This window comes from Thamnophis sirtalis, unplaced genomic scaffold, assembly GCF_051295495.1.
Source record: "Thamnophis sirtalis isolate CommonGarterSnake01/CBP01778 unplaced genomic scaffold, rThaSir2_p1.2 scaffold_12, whole genome shotgun sequence".
NCBI classification, from domain to species: Eukaryota; Metazoa; Chordata; class Lepidosauria; order Squamata; family Natricidae; genus Thamnophis; species Thamnophis sirtalis.
Window position 1 is genome coordinate 57,369,014 of NW_028261392.1, and position 22,641 is coordinate 57,391,654.

Here is a 22,641-nt window from a genome sequence, read left to right on the forward strand (position 1 = left end):
ACAGAATGTAGAAAGGGGGAGGAGAGAAGGGGAAGAAAGTGTCGGATAAGGTATAAATATGGCGTATGGAGAGCAGAAGAGCCAATAACTGGTTTTTCTTTTCTTTTTTTCTTTTCTTTGGTAGTTGATGGTAAGATGAATTGATGTAAGCACTTAATAACACAACTTGATATTGACTATGTAATAGTATACATGTGATTATATGCTATGAAAATGCAAAATAAAAACTTTTTATGATGGAAAAAAAAATGAAGATAAACATGGCTGCTATCTTGACATCAAAGGTAATCCTCATAAAAAAAAAAGAACCATACACTATTCTTCAAACTTTGAACATGTTTTGAAGGGTTTTGACCTTAATAGGAAAATGAAGTTACAATGATGCCTGCCACTTGGAATTTAGCAGATTTGAAAGCTTGAATGATTTTCTGCACGGGAAAAGAGTGTTTTTCCTCCTCGCAGCGGCCTTATCTTCATGTATGAGTTAAATATTGATTAACCATTCCACTGCAGGATAATTTCCCTCCATGTGATTGCAAGAGAGGTGGGATGGTTGGGCAAACAGGTTAGGCTGTAGCTTTCTGGAATTAACTGCAAAGATTCACTTTATTGAAGACTGGTTTCTGTTTAGCAAGCAAAGAAAGAAATGAAGAGATTATCCTGTGGATCGGTAAATCCATGTCTGGCGTTGGAGAAAAGTGTCTGTCAAAAAAAGCCAAGGAGAGATCCTTGGTAATGAAGTCAGATTATTTGCAGAGCTCCATCAACAGCAGCTGATCACCTCCCGTTATAAATTGTCGCAGATTAAACAAGCTTAGCATTTACTAAATATGCTTAGTCTTTTCTTCCTGATGTTTGTGAAAGGTTTTATTTTCGCAAAAGGCGACAGCAATTTGGACTTTGTATTCAGAAGAAATGTTGCCGTTGCCTTACAATGCTACTTTTTAAATTATTGATTTCCTTTATCCAGACCTTTATTCAGTCACTATTTCCATTTCCGATAACATTCCTGCCCCCCCCCAAATAAAATAGCAGTGCAACACAGGTATTTAATTTCCACAGCACACATAGTCATGGAGAAGCAGAGCCCAATGGCCAGATAAGAAACTGGCATATAATGGAGAAATGAAAAAAATGCCCTTTGGGTGAGCACTAAAACCATTCCAAGCCAGTTTGCTCTTGCACCAGGATAGAAACAGGAGCCGAGGTGGCGCAGTGGTTAAATGCAGCACTGCAGGCTACTTCAGCTGACTGCAGTTCTGCAGTTCGGCTGTTCAAATCTCACCGGCTGAGGGTTGACTCAGCCTTCCATCCTTCCGAGGTGGGTAAAATGAGAACCCGGATTGTTGTTGGGGACAATATGCTGACTCTGTAAACCGCTTAGAGAGGGCTGAAAGCCCTATGAAGTGGTATATAAGTCTAACTGCTATTGCTATTGCTAATTCCACTCTTGTCTTAGATATGAAAGCCAGCTGGGTGACGCTCTCAGCCCAACTGAACACACAGGTTGGTTAGTATGGGTAAAATTAGGAAGAGAAAGGAGTATTAGGTATAAAAATAATGCAGATGGAGTTAATTAAAAAAAATCTAAAATAGATTCTAAGGGGGTTGCCTTTTATTATTTTTGGTGGAGTTATGACAAAGCTAAGTAATATTGTGCGCAAATCCATATTAGAATGCAGAAGCTTCTTAAAACTAATATACGGTTAAAACCTTTTAGGATTACTGGATAAGTAGATGGAAAAAAGATCTGTTACTATATATGTTGACTGCAGTGAGAATTCGATATACGCAGAAATGGAAAGATACATCCATCTCCACAATGGAAGAATAGATGGAAAATGGATGGAACTAGCAGAGATGGCAAAATTGACTGTTTTAATTAGGAGAAAAAGACCACATTTAGCTTTGTTTCTACGTGGAAGCTGCTTCTGGACTTTGTGCTCGAGTTAGAAAAAACTCGAGCACTCCTGATTTTGGGTTTTGCTGATTAATTTAGTTCGTTGTTCTAGAAATGAATAATATTTGTGGTAAAGTAAAAACATTAATGGCAAGAGCACTCAGACTTATATACCGCTTTACAGTGCTTTACAGCCCTCTCTGAGAGGTTTATACAGTGGTGGGTTTCAAAAATTGTTAGAACCTACTCTGTGGGTGTGGCCTCCTTTGTGGGAGTGGCTTGCCACCCAGTGACTGGATGGGAGTGGCTTGCTGCCCATGTGACCGGATATGAAGATGCCAATGACACTTGTCAGAACCACCTTAAATTATCTCAAACAGGACTGGCATGCATAAGAATATGATGTAAACTTGTTTTTTAAAAGGCATCTTTGGCCTGCGTTAAAACAACTTCAACAAAAGAGCCGAGGTGGCATAGTGGTTAGAGTGCAGTACTGCAGGCCACTTCAGCTGACTGCTATCTGCAGTTCGGCTGTTCAAATCTCACCGGCTCAAGGTTGACTCAGCCTTCCATCCTTCCGAGGCGGGTGAAATGAGGACCCAGACTGTGGGGGCGATATGCTGACTCTGTAAACCGCTTAGAGATGGCTGAAAGCCCTATGGAGCGGTATATAAGTCTAGCTGCTATTGTTATTGCTAACACAAGCAATGTTCTGATTGCACCACAAACGCAGTAGTCATGCTTACCTTTCACAGAGGCACTGAGTTTTATAAATATGAGCATGATAGTGTAGAATAATCATATCCAAGGACCAGTGGTGGGTTTCAAAAATTTTTGGAATCTCTTTTGTAGGTGTGGTCTGCTTTCTGGGTCCACTGGTGAAACCTCTTCTAACTGGTTCAGTAGATTTGACGAACCGGTTCTACCAAATAGGTGCGAACTGGTAGGAACCCACCTCTGGGTTTATAGAGTCAGCATATTGCCCCCAATAATCTGGGTCCTCATTTTACCAAAGTCGGAAGGATGGAAGGCTGAGTCAACCTTGAGCCTGGTGAGATTCAAACTACCAAAATGCTGGCAGCTAGCAAGCAGCAGAAGTAGCCTGCAGTACTGCGCTCTAATCACTGTGCCATTATAGTTCCGGTAAAATACAAAATTAAGCAGTAATTCTATATTTTACCGTACTAAAAAAAGTTGGATTCTTTTTTCTTTCCCCCTTTCCCCTATATTCTCATTCTCCTTTCTTCCTCCTTTCCATTTTTCTACCGCCTCTTTATTTTCATTTTATGTTTGAATCCCTAACGCCATGTAATGGGTGAGCTCCTGTTCATTGTCCCAGCTACTGCCAACCTAGCAGTTCAAAAGAATGCAAAAATGCAAGTAGAAAAATAGGGGCCACTTTGGTGGGAAGGTAACAGCGTTCCATGCGCCTTTAGTGTTTAGTCGTGCAGGCCACATGACCATCGAGACATCTTTGGACAGCGCTGGCTCTTCGCCCTTGAAATGGAGATGAGCACTGCCCCCTAGAGTCAGGAACGACTAGCACATATGTGCAAGGGGAACCTTTACTAATCTTAATATAAGGCTTGAAAAAAATCTAAAAAACAGGAATATGGTCAGAGATTGGCATCATTCTTAAAAATTCCAATCTTAATTTTTGATCTGTAGGAAGAAAACTGTCCATCTTGAGATAGTATCTAATGAATAAACTGGTGACCTCGACCACTGCAGCAATATTTTATCTTCTTTTAATGCATTACCTCAGCCTGTTGCACCAGTAAATTTCTTTCATTTGAGGGAACACGCTAAATAGAGAACTCAGCTAAGAATAGATCCTTGTGAGGCTAAAACAACATCCTCCTATAAAATGAAGACATTAGCCGCTTTTCAGAAATGTACAAAATGTTAGAAAGGAAAAGGAAAAAAAATAAAAAGAAACACCCAAGGGAGGAGATCCGAATAGCTCAATAAGGAGTAAGAATGTTCAATAAACATAGGATGTAATTCTGTGGGCATGTTCTGCAGGGGAATGTACTTCCCCAAAGAAGACATTGTTAGCTGGCTGGAACTCATGAATATTGTCACATTATGTTTCATTTTTAATATGGTAAGTAAATAGATTCCTTATTGTAATCACAGGTAATAACAATATAGCAGAGCATAAGGTAGAATACTGTAAAGCAAAAGGACAGTTAAAAAAAGTAGAAGATGGTTTTAAAAAAAGTGCTGGATATAGGAAAATAGGATAAATTCAGGGCTACACTTAAGAACTTAAAATTCTGTTTGCTTAAATGACAAGGTAAAACTAATGACTAATAACAATTGGAAACACATCTGCAAGAATGTAATTACAGTAAACATTATAAGGGTCCAAGACAGTGATGGGATTCAGCCGGTTCGCACCTATTCGGGAGAAACGGTTCGTAACTTTCTAAGCAGTTCGGAGAACCGGTTGTTGGAAGAAATCTTATTTTATTTTTTCCCCACTTTCCAGGGCTAATCCTATAAGGAAGGCAGGAAGGAAACATTCTGGTGTTGTTTCTAGCCTAATTTTTATTGCCCTGCTTACAGAAACTGCCTCTCCAGTTAACCCTTATTACATTGTAACAGCTAAGGCGAAGGGTCCATCGACATGAGTTGGCCAAGGCCATACAGTCACATGACCACTGAGCTATGCTTACCCAGCTGGTCATTATGGCAGAGAACCAGTTGTTCAATTATTTGAATCCCACCACTGGTCCAAGACCTTATGGACACTTAACACCATACATTTGCCCGACCATAAATGGGACAACGGAAGACACGGTGAGATATGTTCTCTGCTGATTACAGTCAGAGATGCTTTTCAACAGGGCGCTTACAAAATCTCCCTTCAAGATATACCAAAAGCATGGTCTGCAGAAAGATGTAACAGCCACTTTTTGTAATAATGATACCAGGATGAAAAATTAAATGACTGTACTGCAATAGTATGTTTATTGGCACCCCTTTCAAAAAACCTGATCTTTCTTTGTTCCAAGAGTTAAATTCCTCCATGGAGGTTTGAGGATACTTTTGTAGCCTAGGCAACCTAGATTTGGTCCATTGATTCCCAATAGCAAAACTAGCAAGATTTGCTCTTCAAAGATTTCTAGTTTCTTTTAATGCTCCAGTAGAGCAAGACGTGCTCTAATGTCAATGGAAGGTAACCTGTTGTGGCCCAGCAGGAGCCGTTGCCACCAGACTCCGACAGCGAGGGGCCCTTTGAGTCGGCTCTGGAGGATGTGGAGGACCCTGGACAGGGTTCCAACTCCGAGCAGGGCGCAGAGAGGCTGGTTGGCCACCAGGAGGCACCTGAGCCTTGGACCAGTGGGGAGGAGACAAGGGAGGGTGATCCGGACATCAGCAGTGGGGAGGAGCCAAGGGAATTGTTCCTAGATGCCCGGCACCAGAGAGCTAATAGACGTAAGGAACAATTACGCAGTTACAGGAGGTAATTGCACTCAGCTGGTGGTAATTAGGCTCCTCTCCAGACTATAAAAGGAATGCTTGTGCACACACCCCTTTTGCAGAAGTCAATGCATTAACTAATGTTGGAGAACAGTATTGTGAGCTTGACAGGCTGGATTGCTGCCAAGGCTTATCTGTGCTGGATTGCTGCCAAGGACCTGTCTGTCTATTAATAAATTCTGTAAAGTATCTTTAGCTTGGAGTGCTTTGGTGTGGAAGGAGGGGGGTCAGAACAGTAACCCTATGTCCCTCCTTAGCTGGAATGTCAGGTTTCATATACAGGTTGCCCTCAACTTACAATCATTTGTTTAGTGACCATTCAAAGTTACGATAGCCCGTGAAAAAAGTGACTTATGATGGGTCTTTGCACTTATGACTATTGCAGCATCCCCATGGTCACATGATCAAAATCCAGACACTTGGCAACCAGTGTATATTTATTTATTATTCACTTAATGATTGCAGATTCATTTAACAACTGTGGAAAAAAGTTGTAAATCTGCTGTGACTCGCTTAAACAACAGCCTGGCTTTGCAACATAAATTTTGATCCCAATTGTGGTCACAGGCTGAGGACTACCTGTATGCAATATGTCACTTACCAGTTCTTGCATTCATGGTGGCTGGAACACTCTGCTTATTATTCATTATAGCTGAAATCCCAATTCCGTATTCTGTTCCTGGCACCAAGTCTGCCCAAGGAAACATGCAATAAAATATAAGTGACTCAATAAGCTGTAATGATTTCCATATATGTAATATTTTCTTTTTTGTCTGACTTCATGCCTGATACTTTCCCCACATAGCAGTCACAGTTTGCCTGGCCAAAGCCGTTATTATAAAACCATTATTTGAATATTTTGCTAAGGTTTGCAGGTGAGAAACAAATAATGGAAGAATATAGCAAATAATGGAATGGTTGTGCACCATCCGTTTTCTTTCTTTGTGTCGTTTTAATTTTGTCTGTATCACCCCTTCCCTGGTTTGAGTTGTGAGCCGCCCTGAGTCCCCTTCGGGGGGAAAACGGCAGCATATAAATAAAATAAACATTCAACATTCATTCATTCTTTCAAAGTAAAGCAATTCAGTTAAGACGTTTGAAAAATATCAGTATTTTAAAGACTAAATAACTTTAAACGCTGTCACCACATCATTCTTCTTTTCTTTCTTGTACAAAAAATTGTTATCCAGGATCAATGCTCAGAAGGATCTTGATGACATGGAGCATGTCCAGAGAGATTCTCTCTCTCTCACTCTCTTGCCTTGGACAGAAAAGCAAAGTGCTCTTAGCAAATCTATTGTAAAACAGAACTGAATACTTTACATGGGGCTGCCCTTGAAGAGTGTTTGAAGACTCCAATTAGTCCAGAATGCAGCCGCGCGAGCGATTGTGGGTGCACCAAGGTACACCCACGTTACACCTATCCTCCGCGAGCTGCATTGGCTACCTATTAGTCCCCGAATCCGCTTCAAGGTGCTGGTCGCTACCTATAAAGCCCTACATGGCATCGGACCTGGGTACCTGAGAGACCGCCTCCTGCCGATTACCTCTCTCAGACCAATTAGATCGCACAGGTTGGGTCTCCTCCGGATTCCATCTGCCAGCCAATGTTGGCTGGCGACTCCCCGGGGGAGAGCCTTCTCTGTTGCAGCTCCGGCCCTCTGGAACGAGCTCCCTGTTGAGATCCGGATCCTTACTACCCTCCCGGCCTTCTGCAAAGCCACCAAGTCCTGGCTGTTCCAGCAGGCTGGGGAGAGCTGAGAAGCATCTACCTCCACGGAAATTGTGAATGTTGGTTTTGTTTTTAATATGTTGTCTTTGTCTTGTTCCCCCTTTTCCCTTGTCTTTTGTGAGCCGCCCGGAGTCCTCCGGGAGTGGGCGGCATACAAGACAAACAAACAAATAAATAAATAAACAAATAAACAAACATTTAGGCCTCTCTGGAGTCCATATTGGGTTTTTTGATAGGAATTTCAGGTTTTTCAAGCCAGGTAAAATGTTGCTCCAGGTGCAACAAGGGACTTAATTTATTTAAAAAAGTATTTATGAACAATGCTTAGTCCTAGCATTTATTTCCAGCACTGTAAATAAGCATCCACATCAAAACTAAGTTATCTTCTTACCATCAACAAACCGGGTTCATTGGAGCAAGCTAAACACACAGATAGACCAACATATGCATATTCAGACAACAGACTCCAGGATTTGTCTTATAAAAATGTAATTAATGATAAAGCCTTTGCTGCAATTGTGAACAAATGGCAAAATGACTATGTAAAGGATAAAGATAGGAGATCTTTTAGAATTTTTTTAAAGTACTTGTGAGTAATCCTAGGTCTCTCCTTGATGTGAAGAGAGGTTCCGGGAACTGATCCATTCACGATTGCATTTATTGGCTCTGCTCTTTGAAACCATCTTCATCAACCCACCATGGCAGTTGCCAGGAAATTATAAATGACCGGAAGAGTTTATATTATATATTAAAGCAGTGCAGTCTTCAAAGCAAATTTCAGAAAAGGTTCAAGCTGTTTATTAAAATAGACCCTTTTTTTTCCAGACTTCTGGATAGGCCTCAAAAAGAAAAAAAAAGAAAAAGGGGAAAAAGATGCCACTGATTTTAGAAATTCACTCTGAAAACATTTTCCCCAGGCTAGACCAAAATGATAGCTGAAGTAAGCTAAATGTAGTATTTGCTGATTTAGAAGATCCATATCCTTTTGTTCCCTGCAAAAAAAGCCACTCAACACTGCTAGTAAATCCTTGCCTTTTTTTTTTGTTTGATTACAAGCGTTTGTCTTCTTTGTATTAAACAATACACATTTCCCTTCCTCCACTCCAGAAACAATATTATATTTTTTTCTGGATTGAAACAATTTTATTGGATTTGGACTCTGGAGAATTTTATTTATGGGTGAAAAGATATTGCCTAGAGCCAAGGTGGTGCAGTGGTTAGGGTGCAGTACTGCAGGCCACTTCAGCTGACTGTTATCTGCAGTTCAGCGGTTCTAATCTCACCGGCTCAAGGTTGACTCAGCCTTCCATCCTTCCGAGGTGGGTGAAATGAGGACCCGGATTGTTGGGGGCAATATGCTGACTCTGTAAACCGCTTAGAGAGGGCTGAAAGCCCTATGAAGCGGTATATAAGTCTAACTGCTATTGCTATTCTGGTTAATCAATATAAAAAGAAGTATATAATCTAATAAATCAATTATTAGATCTTGGAAGATCTAGTAGTCTATCAAGCTTTTTGTCAGCCTCTGTTTTGCTGCTTGCTTTACGGCTGCCATTGAAACGGGGAGGGGGGTATGGTATTTGGGTATGGGAAATATTCTGTACAGGAGGACTGTTAATTGGGAGTTGTTCTCACCATCTTCTGCGCATGTGGCAAGGAGAGGAGTTTCCCGCCAAGGCCAACTGTCCGGCATACCAACCTGATGATGATTTTTGAAGATGTCTCCCACATGACAGCTGTGGAGATATTGGATTGGACTATGGACTGGGGTTACCAAGGGGAGGGGAATGGGTCATGTATTGATATCTCATGCTTGCGCGCGCTTTTGCCTCAGATCCAGCTTTGCTTAGCTTCTATTTACTTATAACCAGTAAAAGTACTCTTAATTCTGCAAAATGGAGTTGAGTGGTTTCTTTCTTGGTTATTAAGTGAAGCAGCCCTGACACTTTTATTATTGTTATTATAATAGTTCTGGATGCCATTATAAAACCATACAGTTCATAGTTTTATTACAATGCAGTTAAAATTTAATTATAAAATATATACCTTATTACATGTAAATGTTTATTTTTTAGCTGAAAAAATGGCTGAAAGACAGTATGAACGACAGTACGATCTCCCAACACTATATACATTTTTTGGCTGCTGTTTTCACAACAAAAGGTTTGTTGCTAATTCTGCAAAATGTTCGTCAATGCACCCAAGATGAAGGGATGGCTTTAACTTTGTGGCAGAGCTTCTATTTTTCATGCCCTGTTTCCTCCAATAGGGGGAAAAACATGTTCCAACTGGCAATCGTGGTAATTGCTATCAGTCAGTGCAATGGACCTGTATCAGGGGTGGGTTTCAACCGGTTCGCGGCAGTCCCTGCGAACTGGTTGGTCGGCGAGCCCGGAAGTAAGTAACTTCCGGGAACGGCGAAGGGCCCACCCGCGCGCCCGCGCTCCTTACCCGGTTTTGATGAGTTCTGCGCTTCCACGCATGCGCAGGACGCATAAAGTGCCTGCGCGATCCTCCAGGAGCAGCTGGAGCATCGCACAGACACTAGTATGCATGCGTGCGCCGCGCGCGTGCACGCGCGTGCCGCATGCATGCACGAAGATGCCGCCATCCCCGTTCCAACTGAACCGGTTGGAACGGGGCGAGAAACCCACCCCTGACCTGTATCTAAAGCTAGTAGGAGAGATTTGGAAGAATATCAGCAAGGGTCTGTTGACCTGGTTAACTCCTACAGGATTAAAGTAACTCCAGTAACAGGTGCCCAAGCCTTGTCTATAAAGAAGAGCTGGAGAGAAATTGCAGCTGTAAAAGCAAACCTTGCCATATCAGGAACTTGCTAGAAGAACAGCCCTCCCACAAACTGGATGTCCACAGTGATGTCATGAGTCTTGCTGGTACTCTCTTGCTCAAGACTCATGAAATGCTACTCACTTCCTGGAGAATGATGGTGCAGATTCTATACAATGGTGACTTTTGACTCAATTGGTGTAATTGTTTGTTATTCAACCCATCAGTAAACATATCTAGCCGAGGTGGCGCAGTGGTTAAATGCAGCACTGCAGGCTACTTTAGCTGACTGCTAGTTCGGCAGTTCGGCGGTTCAAATCTCACCGGCTCAGGGTTGACTCAGCCTTCCATCCTTCCGAGGTGGGTAAAATGAGGACCCGGATTGTTGTTGGGGGCAATATGCTGACTCTGTAAACGGCTTAGAGAGGGCTGAAAGCCCTATGAAGTGGTATATAAGTCTAACTCCTATAGTTATTGCTATATCTACCTCGATTCGTGACAAAGTGGTTAGATAGATGGTATAAAAGGGCTTATCTGTTTACAGCAGGGGTTGCCAAATTCTTCAGCTCATTGATAGCATCATGGAGTTTTAGATTGTTCATTATATACTTTTATATAATAGCACACACACACACACACACACACACACACACACACACACTACTGGTGCTGTCAATGACAACAACAATCCCTTGGATAGTACCGTTGATCCTTGGGGATTGATAATGGCACTTTGGGGAACCCTGGTTTGTAGGACCTTCTAGTTCAAACAGAATATTGTTTTCTTGACAAATGCTTTGCAAACTGGTCAATTTTTTGCAATAGGTATTGCTGTCAAAAAGAAATTGTAAAACATTCTTAGCAGAGGCGTAACAACAAATGCATGTGATTTATAATCCTATATTTTATTGCAGCTTTGCCTCACGCTGGAGAAATTCTTGCAAATGAGCCTAGAACTCTGGGCTCTGTGCCTGCTGAATCTGCTATTCAGGTGCTGAGTCTTAATTGGCTTGTTCAAGCTTCTGCTTTTATTTACACATTTATTTGCTGCATGAGTATCTTTCCTTTTTGCTAGTACTCTCATTTCTGCTTTTATTAGGGTTACCAACAATGGTTGCAAAGATTTGGAGGATCACTAGATCCTACCAAAGAGTGATGAGTTTTCTGATTCTTATGGCTGTTTATCGTATGAAGAACCAGATTTCCATAGACCAGATGTTGACCAGTCCCAATTTTATTCTTTGAATAAACCAATAAGGTAGAAATTGGACCAAAATTAACCAGTGAGTTTTTCATGACTAAAAGCAGCACTGTAAGTTTTGGTTTGGAACCTGTGTGATTGCAGAATGTTGACAGATTTTGAAAATTGAAGGTTTTCTGGATTTGCTGCAGTTCATTTGAACCTGGAGAAGAGTTGGGGGTTTCTACTCAGTTCTGCAAAGTTTGCTGATGGTCCATTTCCTCCTGGTAACTGATGAGTAATTCACCTCCAGGGTCCTGGACTATCTCTTTCCTGTTGGTAACATATCACTTTCAGAGGGTTTTAAATCCAGAATCCATAAGAGCCGAGGTGGCGCAGTGGTTAAATGCAGCACTGCAGGCTACTTCAGCTGACTGCTAGTTCTGCAGTTCGGCTGTTCAAATCTCACCGGCTCAGGGTTGACTCAGCCTTCCATCCTTCCGAGGTGGGTAAAATGAGGACCCGGATTGTTGTTGGGGGCAATATGCTGACTCTGTAAACCGCTTAGAGAGGGCTGAAAGCCCTATGAAGCGGTATATAAGTCTAACTGCTATTGCTATTGCTTCTAGTGATACTGTATTTTCTACTGTTAGCCTTCACTTAATTACCATTCATTTAGCAACTGTTTGAAATTATGATAGCACTGAAAAAGATACTTATGACCCAGTGGTGGGGTTTCAAAAATTGTTCAAACCTACTCTGTGGGCGTGGCCTCCTTTGTGGGAGTGGCCTGCTGTCCATGTGACCGGATGGGAGTGGCTTGCTGCCCATGTGACCGGATATGAAGATGCCGACGACACTTGTCAGAACCACCTTAAATTACCTCACACACAGCACTGGCATGCATAAGAATATGATGTAAACTTGTTTTTTAAAAGGCATCTTTGGTTTGCGTTAAAACAACTTCAACACACACAATGTTCTGATTGCACCACAAACGCAGTAGTCATCCTTATCTTTCACAGAGGCACTGAGTTTTATAAATATGAGCATGATAGTGTAGAATAATCATATCCAAGGACCAGTGGTGGGTTTCAAACAATTTTGGAACCTCTTCTGTAGGTGTGGCCTGCTTTCCAGGTCCACTGGGGGAACCTCTTCTAACCGGTTCGGTAGATTTGGTGAACCGGTTCTACTGAACTGGTGCAAACTGGTAGGAACCCACCTCAGCCCAGGACCCATTACTTCCATGGGAATGAAATTTGGGGAAGTTGTAGTGGCTTCAGCACCAGTTAACATGCCACTGATGGGTGAGAAAGAATTATATTCTTTTCCTGGGACTAGCAGCAACTCAGAGGGCAGTGTGACAATTGTACGATGTTCTCTTCAGGCTCCCATTAGGCAGTTGGAGGGGATATTGATTGACTTGTAATGATCTCTGCGTGGTCCCAGGCTCTGGAGGTTGGCAGTGAAGACATTTGCAGAATCAGTTTCAACAACTTGGAGAGGAGGAGAGGAGAAGAGAATAGTTGCAGATGTGTGTGCTCAGTGTGGATTTGAACCATTCTGACATTCTAAGTACTCTACAATTACACTACGTTTCCCCTTCTTGTCTTGTATTTTTAAACATTTGTTAAAGCTTTACTTGGATTCATACTATTTTTGAAGAGGAAATTGTCCTCTGTAAATTAGAGTCACGTATAGCACAGTAACTGTACCGTATTATCAGTTCACATGTTTTTTTTTCAGTGTGTTAGATTATTTTCTGCATCACCATCTACAGTAATATAGATTCACAGGATATAATAGAACGGAGAAGTTGGCAGCTGTATCTGATTTGTATGGTGCATTGCAGCCTTTGCTGCCACCATCCTGATTTTATTTAAAAACCACACTCTGTAGAATCCCTGACCTGATAACAATAACTGTTGTGGCCCAGCAGGAGCCGTTGGAGCTGCCACCAGACTCCGACAGTGAGGGGCCCTATGAGTTGGCTCTGGAGGATGTGGAGGACGCTGAACAGGGTTCTGACTCCGAGCAGGGTGCAGAGAGACTGGTTGGCCACCAGGTGGCGCCTGAGCCTTGGACCAGTGGGGAGGAGACAAGGGAGAGTGATCCAGAAGCCAGCAGTGAGTTGTTCCTGGATGCACGCCATCGAAGAGCTACTTGGCGTCAAGAACAATTACGCAATTACAGGACGCTCAGCTGGTGGTCATTAGACTCCTCTCCAGACTATAAAAAAGACTGCTTGTGACATGGCCCTCTTGCAGAAGTCAACGCATTGACTAAAGAGAACGTAACTAACTTGGCAGGCTGGATTGCTGCCAAGGTTTGTCTGAATTGCTGCCAAGGTTTGTTGGACTTGCTGCCAAGGTCCTTATCTGTTTGTTTGCTTGGCTTTCAGCCACCGAGATTTTGGCTTCTTGCTATTAAAAGTACATTCTAGTTAAGCTTGTCATGGCTTTCGTTACTGGACGGAGGAAGGGGTCAGAACAGATAACTGTGAGTATTCATGAAGAAAACTCTTATCTTGGGAGTGGTTCTGAATAAATGGGTCTATATCAAAGAGTTGGATCTAAAATCTCTTTCAACCTGACATATGGAGATAAAGAATAAAGGGCAAATAGTTAGAGCTTATCAATGATATTAAATACTGTCTACCAATATCCAATTTCCATTTTCATTCCAATATCCATTTTCTGACTAAGAATGCAGGAAGGTAGCTTCACTTTCCCTTCTCTAATAAAGGGAGTTGTGGATCACAAGGAAAACTGTACCCCCTCCCACTCTCTTTCCTGGCATATCTCCCATGGGAGGGCATGCAGGGGTGGTGTGCAGTTCAGGAATTGATTGATTGATTGATTGATTATATTTCTATGCCACCCTTTTCCCCGAAGGGGACTCAGGGCGGCTCACAACTCAAGTCAAGGGGGGTTGGTACAAATAAGGAAAAGAAAAAACACGAAACAAAACAATACTACAGTTTAAAGGCACACAACAACCATACCATTCGAGGGGGGACAAAAGCTCATTAGCCCCAGGCCTGTCGGAACAGCCAGGTTTTAAGGGCTTTGCGGAAGATCTGAAGGGTGGTGAGGGTTCGAATCTCCACGGGGAGTTCGTTCCAGAGGGCCAGAGCAGCCACAGAGAAGGCCCTCCTCCGGGTGGTCGCCAGTCGGCATTGGCCAGTGGATGGGATTCGGAGGAGGCCTAATCTGGAAGTGTGTATAAAAGGTGCCACATGGATTTGGGAGGGCATGTAAGGATGCCGCACGGATCAGGGTATGCGAGGTGCACAAGAGATGTTGCACAGATTGAAGAGAGCATGCTGGGAAGTGTGAGTGACTGGCCCAGCCTGAGCATAGAGAGGTTGGGAAAGCTGGGTGGTGAGAGAGATTTATCCAGGCAACTTGCAACCTTCCGTGTCTGCTTCCCCATTGATGAAGTTTCCTGACAGGTTCCCACAAGCAAAGCTGGAAGAGTGATGGCAATCATGACTGAGTTTACACTTCCTGATGACTTGTGGAAAGTCAGGGCACATAGGAAATAACCATCAGTGGCATGTTAACTGGTGCTGAAGCCACTACAACTTCCCCAAATTTCATTCCCATGGAAGTAATGGGTCCTGGGCAGAGGTGGGTTCCTACCAGTTTGCACCAGTTCGGTAGAACCGGTTCACCAAATCTACCGAACCGGTTAGAAGAGGTTCCACCAGTGGACCCGGAAAGCAGGCCACACCTACAGAAGAGGTTCCAAAATTTTTTGAAACCCACCACTGGTCCTGGGATTCTGTATATTAGCCCATTGAAGATACTTAGTTCAAAAATTGTTGCCCTATGATGCACTGATGCGGTTACAAACAGATAAACATGACAGTTTTACCCAGTGTACAGATTCATTGTTAGGAGATTTGTTGATTCTGGATACCATTTTAAGAGTTTGGGAGCAAGATGGTATCTAAGAGCCGAGGTGGCGCAGTGGTTAGGGTGCAGTACTGCAGGCCACTTCAGCTGACTGTTATCTGCAGTTCAGCGGTTCTAATCTCACTGGCTCAAGGTTAACTCAGCCTTCCATCCTTCCGAGGTGGGTAAAATGAGGACCCGGATTGTTGTTGGGGGCAATGTGCTGACTCTGTAAACCGCTTAGAGAGGGCTGAAAGCCCTATGAAGCGGTATATAAGTCTAACTGCTATTGTATTGTAATTTGATAAATAAATAAAATTTTGTCCATTTTAGGTTGACAAAATTGGGTGTGTTGGAAAAGAATAACTAATTCTTGATTATTATTCAGAACTGCTGCAGTTGTCTTTTATAATGCTGAAATTAAGAGAGAGAGAGAGAGAACATCCAGCATGGCTTTATTTGTTACCAAACTGATTTGACATCTAACATTTTCACTCGAGTTTCTTATTTATGAGGCATAAATGAAACACTCAATAATTAATGATAGGAGCCAGCTTCTCCCTGCGTGCGGCGGAGCTATAAGTATCCAGCAGCCTGCAGGAAGCTTGCCCTGTGGTTTTTGGCACATCAGGGGAGACAGCAATTTAGTTAATTTCCAACCAATCCATCATCTATTATCATTATTGGATCAAAGCAGATCCCACTGGCTCTTTGTCCGCTTTAAAAAAAAAAGTATTTGTTTACTGAATGGATGTTGGCAATTTCTTGGAAGTACAGAAGACATAGGAGTGTAGACAATGTTTTCCCCAGAAATGAAAAGCAGCACGCATGTATTTTAAAATTAAATACATATCGCATTATATTTACATACTGTATTGTATTATATTGTATATTAAATACAATATGCTATGGATGAATAGGATAGATCAATACAAGTGGAAAGGACAGTGTTGCCTCTGCTAGAATAGTGGGTAGGTTGCTAAAAATCTCTTTCTTGAGTGGGGAGGATTTGTGTTTTTGTTTTGTATTACTTTGTTGAAAGAAATGTCTTTCTGGGTTTGGCTCCAAGTGGGGAAAAAGACACTGGAGACATGGAGGCTGCTGGGAAAGATGGTTTATTGTTGGACATGGCCACATGGCTTGAGCCCTGAACAGAAAAGGTGATCACATGCTTCAATGTTGGTGAAGAAGGGCCGAGGGAGGGGCTTGCTAGGCTTTTTATAACGTGTTCAGTCCCACCTCTCTGTTTCCTGTTCCTGTGTAAGAAATGTATTCTGATTGGTTGTCAGGCTCCCATGGTGCCATGCAGGGGGCTACTCTCTAGGTTGTGATGAGTTCTCAGATGCCTTGTGGTCAGTTGAGTATATTATCATGCCTTTCTGTAGCTGCTGGTGAAGTCTTTATTATGTAAAGTGGGCTAGCCTGGCCATCTCAATGGCCCATTAACTGGGGATGGGCAGAACGCTACAGGCAACTATTATGTCTTTTAAAACATGTTTCTTTCTCAATAGAGGTACACCGAAGGGAGGAGTAGAGTGAAAGAAGAAGGAGGGGTGGAGAGGGTGGGAGAGAGGATCGGAGGTAGGAGGAGAAGGAAGGGAGGGAATGTAAGAGAGAGGAGTGATAGAGGGGGAGGGGAAGTAGGAAGTAGAGGGGTAGGTAGGAAGGAAGAATGAAAGTTGGAGGGGGGTGAAAGAGGGTGTATGGTGGGTCAAGGTGGTATATTGGGTTTGTATTGTGGGGCGTATTGTCTATAAAAGCGAGGGCTGTGTTTTTTATTCAATGTTATATGCCCCGGTTATGCACAGTATACATGTGCTTGTATGGAATGAAATGGAAATAAAACACTTGTATACATGAAAACATGTTTCTTTCTTTTCACATCCAGAGAAATATTCTGCCTTTTCAATATTTCCTAGGATATTTCATTTTTCTGGGAGAGGGCTGGATGATAACTTCCCACAACTTAAAGGTAGATAAGAAATATCTATGTAGTCAGGAATTTTGCTTTGTCAGGCTTCTGAATCGCACAGAGGGTTTTATGCACATTAAAATCATGCGAGTAGAAACTTGCTGTAAATGTCCCTGCTGAACCCATGGAAATTAGAGAGAGGATGGGTTGATGTCTGCTAAACCGCAGGTGCCTGCAGAGCAATTGGCAAGTCACAAAATATGTAACGCATTGCAGTTAGGAATGGAGGCTTATATGCTGAATCTGATTTCTCACACAGGTTGCTTTTCCATCTGAATGAGGCCAGCTGGCATTTCAGTCTTGTCTCCTTGAGTTCTACTTATTTGCCTTTGCTCGATTTCACTGACTGCCCAATTTTTAAGATTACAGAATTGGGAAAAGATTCAATGGATTTTTCTATGAAAGCATGGATGGATGAATTAATGCAATGCTGTTGATGTCTGTCCGTATTGTTTACAGCTTCATAGAGTGATATACCAGTGTTTTAAATTACTTCAGATAAACACCTTGTCTCTTAAATAAGTTACACAAAATTATTCTGGCAGCTATTCTGATTTTAAAAATATAAAGATAGGACACTACATTAATATGTTTTTTCCAAAAATTCCCAGTAAATTAAAAACCTTTTCAGTCCTTAAACAACATAAAGAATTTAGCATAGATGGAAGTGTAAAAAAGTACAAGGGACCTATTATCACATATGGTGGACCTGCCCAGAAACACAAAAATATTGGACAAAAATTTGGAAATGGGTGCAAGAAATTACAGGAGAACAGATAAAATACAAACCCAAAATCTTTCTACTGGGAATAATCAAAGGGAAATATACAAAGAAAATTAAGTACATATTAACACACCTGCTAACTACAGCTAGAATAGCATTTGCCCAATGCTGGAAACAAAATAATACCCCCTCGGACGAATTAGTGATAAAAAAAAACTTTGGATTGTGCAGAGATGGACAAATTAACACTGAAATTAAAAGATAAAGAAGAGTCGGAATATTATGAAATTTGGAACAATTGGTACAAATGGCTGCAAAACAGGAACAAAATTAATTAAGCCAAAAAACAATATATATAAATATATATAGAACTGTGTATAAAGTGTGTAAATATAGAAGCGAAATATTATATACATGTACAGGTATGATGACATAACAATGTTGATGTAATGACTGTAAGGTGTTGTAGAAGGGAAAAAATAATTTAAAAAATTTGCCAAATAAAGAATTTAGCATAGAGAAACAGGTAAGATGGTGGATGAGGTCTGGCATCAATGGGAGCTTTTCACTAGAGTTAAACAGCAGATGGGAATGAAGAAAAGAACAGTTGCCACAAAAGGGAACATTTCTTCCCCTTTGATCATGGCTCTTATCCTACCATCACAGCTGTTATTAAGGTTGGAAAAATATTTGAGCAGCTCCTAGCACCTTTTATTGTAAACTTATCTGTATTTTGGTCCTAAGATCAAATCAAGCTTCACCTAGTCCAGTTCAGTACCGTGTTTTCCCGAAAATAAGACAGGGTCTTATTATCTTTTGACCCCCAAAATAAGCGCTTGGCTCATGGTATTGGACCTGGGTACTTGAGAGACCGCCTGCTGCCAATCACCTCCACTAGACCGATTAGATCCCACAGATTAGGCCTCCTCCGAATTCCATCCGCCGGCCAATGCCGACTGGCGACTACCCGGAGGAGGGCCTTCTCTGTGGCTGCTCCGACCCTCTGGAACGAACTCCCCGTGGAGATTCGAACCCTCACCACCCTCCAGGCCTTCCGCAAAGCCCTTAAAACCTGGCTGTTCCGACAGGCCTGGGGCTAAAGAGCTGTTGCCCCCATCTCGAATGGTATGACTGTTGTGTGTTTTTAAATTATGCATTGTTATGTTTTGTTTTATTTTTTGTCTGTACCCCTCTTCCCTGATTTGAATTGTGAGCCACCCTGAGTCCCCTTCGGGGGAAAAGGGCAGCATACAAATATAATAAATAAATAAATAAATAAATCAAGGTCTTATTATTTTTGAAGTGCAGGAGGCAGTGAGTGTGGTCATCTCATGGCTGCTGCTGTGTTGCAATATTTTTTGGGAGGGCTTATTTTTTGGGAGGGCTTATTTTTTGGGGAGGGCTTATTTTAGCCCATGCACTCAAAAGCCCAATTGGACTTATTATCTGGGTAGGTCTTATTTTCAGGGAAACAGAGTAGGCAACAGTTAGTTTATTAGTGAGTTGTCAGAATATCAGTGCTTTACTAGTATAGTGAAGTTGTACCACAAAAACAAAAAACAAAAACCAGCCTGGGGCACAAGGTTGACTCAGCTTTCCATTCTTCCAAGGTTGTCAAAGTGAGGACCCAGATTGTTGGGGGCAATATGCTGACATTTCCAAAGTGTTCAGAGAGTGCTGTAAAGCAGTGGTTCCCCAACCTTTCTGGCGCCACAGAACTGCAGCAGCAGTGGCGACGGCAATGGTGGGGAGGCGATGGCTTTGCATCAGGGGTGGGTTTCAGGCGGTTCGCGGTGGTCCCTGCGAACTGGTTGGTCAGCGAACCCGGAAGTAAGTAACTTCCGGGAATGCCGAAGCGTCCACCCGCCTGCCCGCGTTTCTTACCCGATTTTGATGAGTTCTGCGCTTCCACGCATGCGCAGGATGCATACAGCGCCTGCATGATCCTCCAGGAGCAGCTGGAGCATCGCACAGACGCTAGTACGCATGCATGCACTGCACGCGTGCACGAGGACGCCGCCAGCCCCGTTCCAACCGAACCGGTTGGAACGGGGCGAGAAACCCACCCCTGCTTTGCATGTACAACCTGTAGCTCCTGCACATGTGCAAATAGCAATAGCAATAGCAGTTAGACTTATATACTGCTTCGTAGGGCTTTCAGCCCTCTCTAAGCGGTTTACAGAGTCAGCATATCGCCCCCACAGTCTGGGTCCTCATTTTACCCACCTCGGAAGGATGGAAGGCTGAGTCAACCCTGAGCCGGTGAGATTTGAACCGCCGAACTGCAGCTTAGCAGTCAGCTGAAGTGGCTGCAGTACTGCACTCTACCCACTGCGCCACCTCGGCTCAAATGAAGCTTCATCGCTCACATACCACTTGTCTGGCCCAGTTCCCAACAGACTGTGGAGCAGTACCAGTCCATGGCCCAGGAGTTAGGGATCCTTGCTGTAAAGCTCTATGGAGGAATATATAAGTAAATGCTATTGCTATTGCCACTTTCTCGGATAGTTTTCAACATCCAGTTATCCTGTTTATTAGTCAATTAAAAAAATGCATGGCAAGACCCTTGATTTCTATGCTATCCCCTTTCTATTTTTTTCACTTTATTCTTGCTGCTTTGAACAATGTTTTCTTTTTTCCCTTGCTTGCTCCAGTGCTGAAAATAAACCAAGCCAGAAGAATACTGCAGTTCAAAACACGATTTCCTTTGTTGTTTCACAACAAGTAGCAGGGGCTTCCTGCTGCAATTATTTGGAGAAATTTTGGAGGAAAAATACAACGAAGAAAGGTAGAATTGAATGTTTCCCCCCCACCTCCGTTCTCCCACTTCCATTCTAAAGAAACCTTTGGAAATAATTAGAGACCAATCACATTAGTTGCAGTGGAGAGAAGAGGTAATTAATCAGGCCAAAAGCAGCAGGAGGAACCTTGAAAAGAGAAAACAGTTTTTTAAAAAAAGATTATCTACGCCTGCAGACTTTCTTCTTTTAAGAAATTGGATTTTCTGCATGAGGAACATATGGTATAATTATTGAGGAATCAAAATCTAAAGGCATAAAGATAGCAATTTTATCTGCATATTCTATAAAATTTGAGTAAAGAGAGAATGGCCAATGTACATTAAATAAAACGTATGCAGTACAATTTGAGTACAAGTTATTTTATGCTCAAAAGAGCCCATTTGAACATTACATTCTGGAGGAAAAAATGTGTCTTGAGAGTTTGTTTTGCTCAGGAATCAATTCAATCTGCAATTATTTCAAGTAGTGGTGGTTAGAAGATTATCTGTTCTCTGAATCATGACGTATTATTTTTAAAAAATGGCAGTGGTTGTTCAACTGTTAATTTTCCCATTAACCAGCATCCTTAAAGTCAGGGAATTGACTGGAAGTCGAATCAACTGGACACTGGACTTCTGTTCTTGTTGGTTCATGATATTTCACTGCTTGTCCAAGTAGCTTCTTCAGCCAGACTGAAGAAGCTAATTGTGTAGCAGCAAAATTAAGATCTGCCCTTTACTTACATCAAAATAGGAGCCAACACCACGAATTTCCAAGAGAAGACAGGTTTTTATTTTGAACGCGTTCAAGAGCCCAGTCTGATTGGGATCAAACTGAACTGTCTTAGGTATCCCTTGGCAGAGATTTTATACTTTCTAATTGATCATTACAAATCATACAGACGTCACACAAGGCGTATACATTTTTAAGGTCATAAACTTCAGTAAAGGACATTTCGGGAAAGTTACAAATATTCTGGGAAAGTTACAAATACATGATTCTCATAAGATCCTAAAATATAATAGGGAAATGAATATAATAGGGAAGTGAATCTTGGTTACTCATGAAGCTGACGGGAAGATTGCTAAAGTATTGCTAACATATTGGGTTACTATTGCTAAAATATCGCTAGTTACAAGTTAAAATCTTGTGTCCTAAGTTGACATTTAGACTGTCACAATGTCGCATGCGTCTATGATTAATGTTTGTGGTTTACTGCCCAGCCAGGTTTCCTGTTTGCCAGAAGCATACATTCTAAGTTCCCCTATTTTGGAGAGCAAGGAGAAAATAAGGAACTGTCTTTTATAAGGCAAAGGGTACTATAATTTCTTTCTGACATTAAGCATTTTAGAATTAGAATATTTAGCCTGTTAGAAATAACTAACCTGATTAAGTATTGGGGGGTTCACTTGTGTACCCTGTGCTGCATCATTTGGATATGCAGTGAAATGTTTCGAGTCCAGTTGCCACGAGTCAACTTCTAGGCAACTCTACTTGGATGGCTGAGATTCTTCATCGACAGGGAAATGATGAATTGTTGGAGCAATTCACATTCTATAGGACAAAGCTTCTTGGTTGGACATTCCCTGCCTGCTACTGGATGGAGACTAAGGCTTAGCACTCTTACTTAGAGCTCCAGACTATTAGCCTTTGCCTGTTGCTACCAATATTCAGATATGGCTGAAGGTAAGAATTGAATGCTGTCCCTTAAGCACAAACTTGCCTGTGTAACACATAGCCAATCATTGGCTCACTGGAATGAACAATGTCAGGACAAATCTCTAGTCCATGTCACCTAAGTCATGGAAATGACTATCTATGGAGGCTTGGGTGTTGTTCACACTGTATAGAAACCCATCTGGTTTGCTTACAGATCTCTCTACTAAACTTTGTAACTGCTGTGAGAATCAGTTACAGTCCTCATATGCCCCCCCCCCACAACCTCCTTCCATCTTCCACTCATCTTCCCACATAGACAGGAATGATACTGGTGGGTCCCAGTTTTCAATTTGCCTGGGAGACACACTGGGCTGATGCTGAATTGAACTCTATGGATGAGGTGGAGCAACAAGCAAACCACAGCCAAGATCTTAAAAGAGATATTTTGCTTTTTCTAAACAACTTAGAGACCCTGAAAGTGAGTTGGTGTCCATACAAATTTTATAAACAAACAAA

At 42.1% G+C, this 22,641-nt stretch overlaps 1 protein-coding gene across 1 annotated transcript in view; it reads right to left on the minus strand.

The window, feature by feature from the left end:
* The window catches only part of TNR (tenascin R), a 585,927-nt gene that overhangs the window by 53,045 nt on the left and 510,241 nt on the right, over positions 1-22,641 (minus strand). Inside the window, exon 10 of the mRNA XM_087726783.1 lies at positions 5,991-6,080. Coding sequence (XP_087582909.1) covers positions 5,991-6,080 — 90 coding nt within the window. The remainder of the gene's footprint in view (positions 1-5,990; positions 6,081-22,641) is intronic.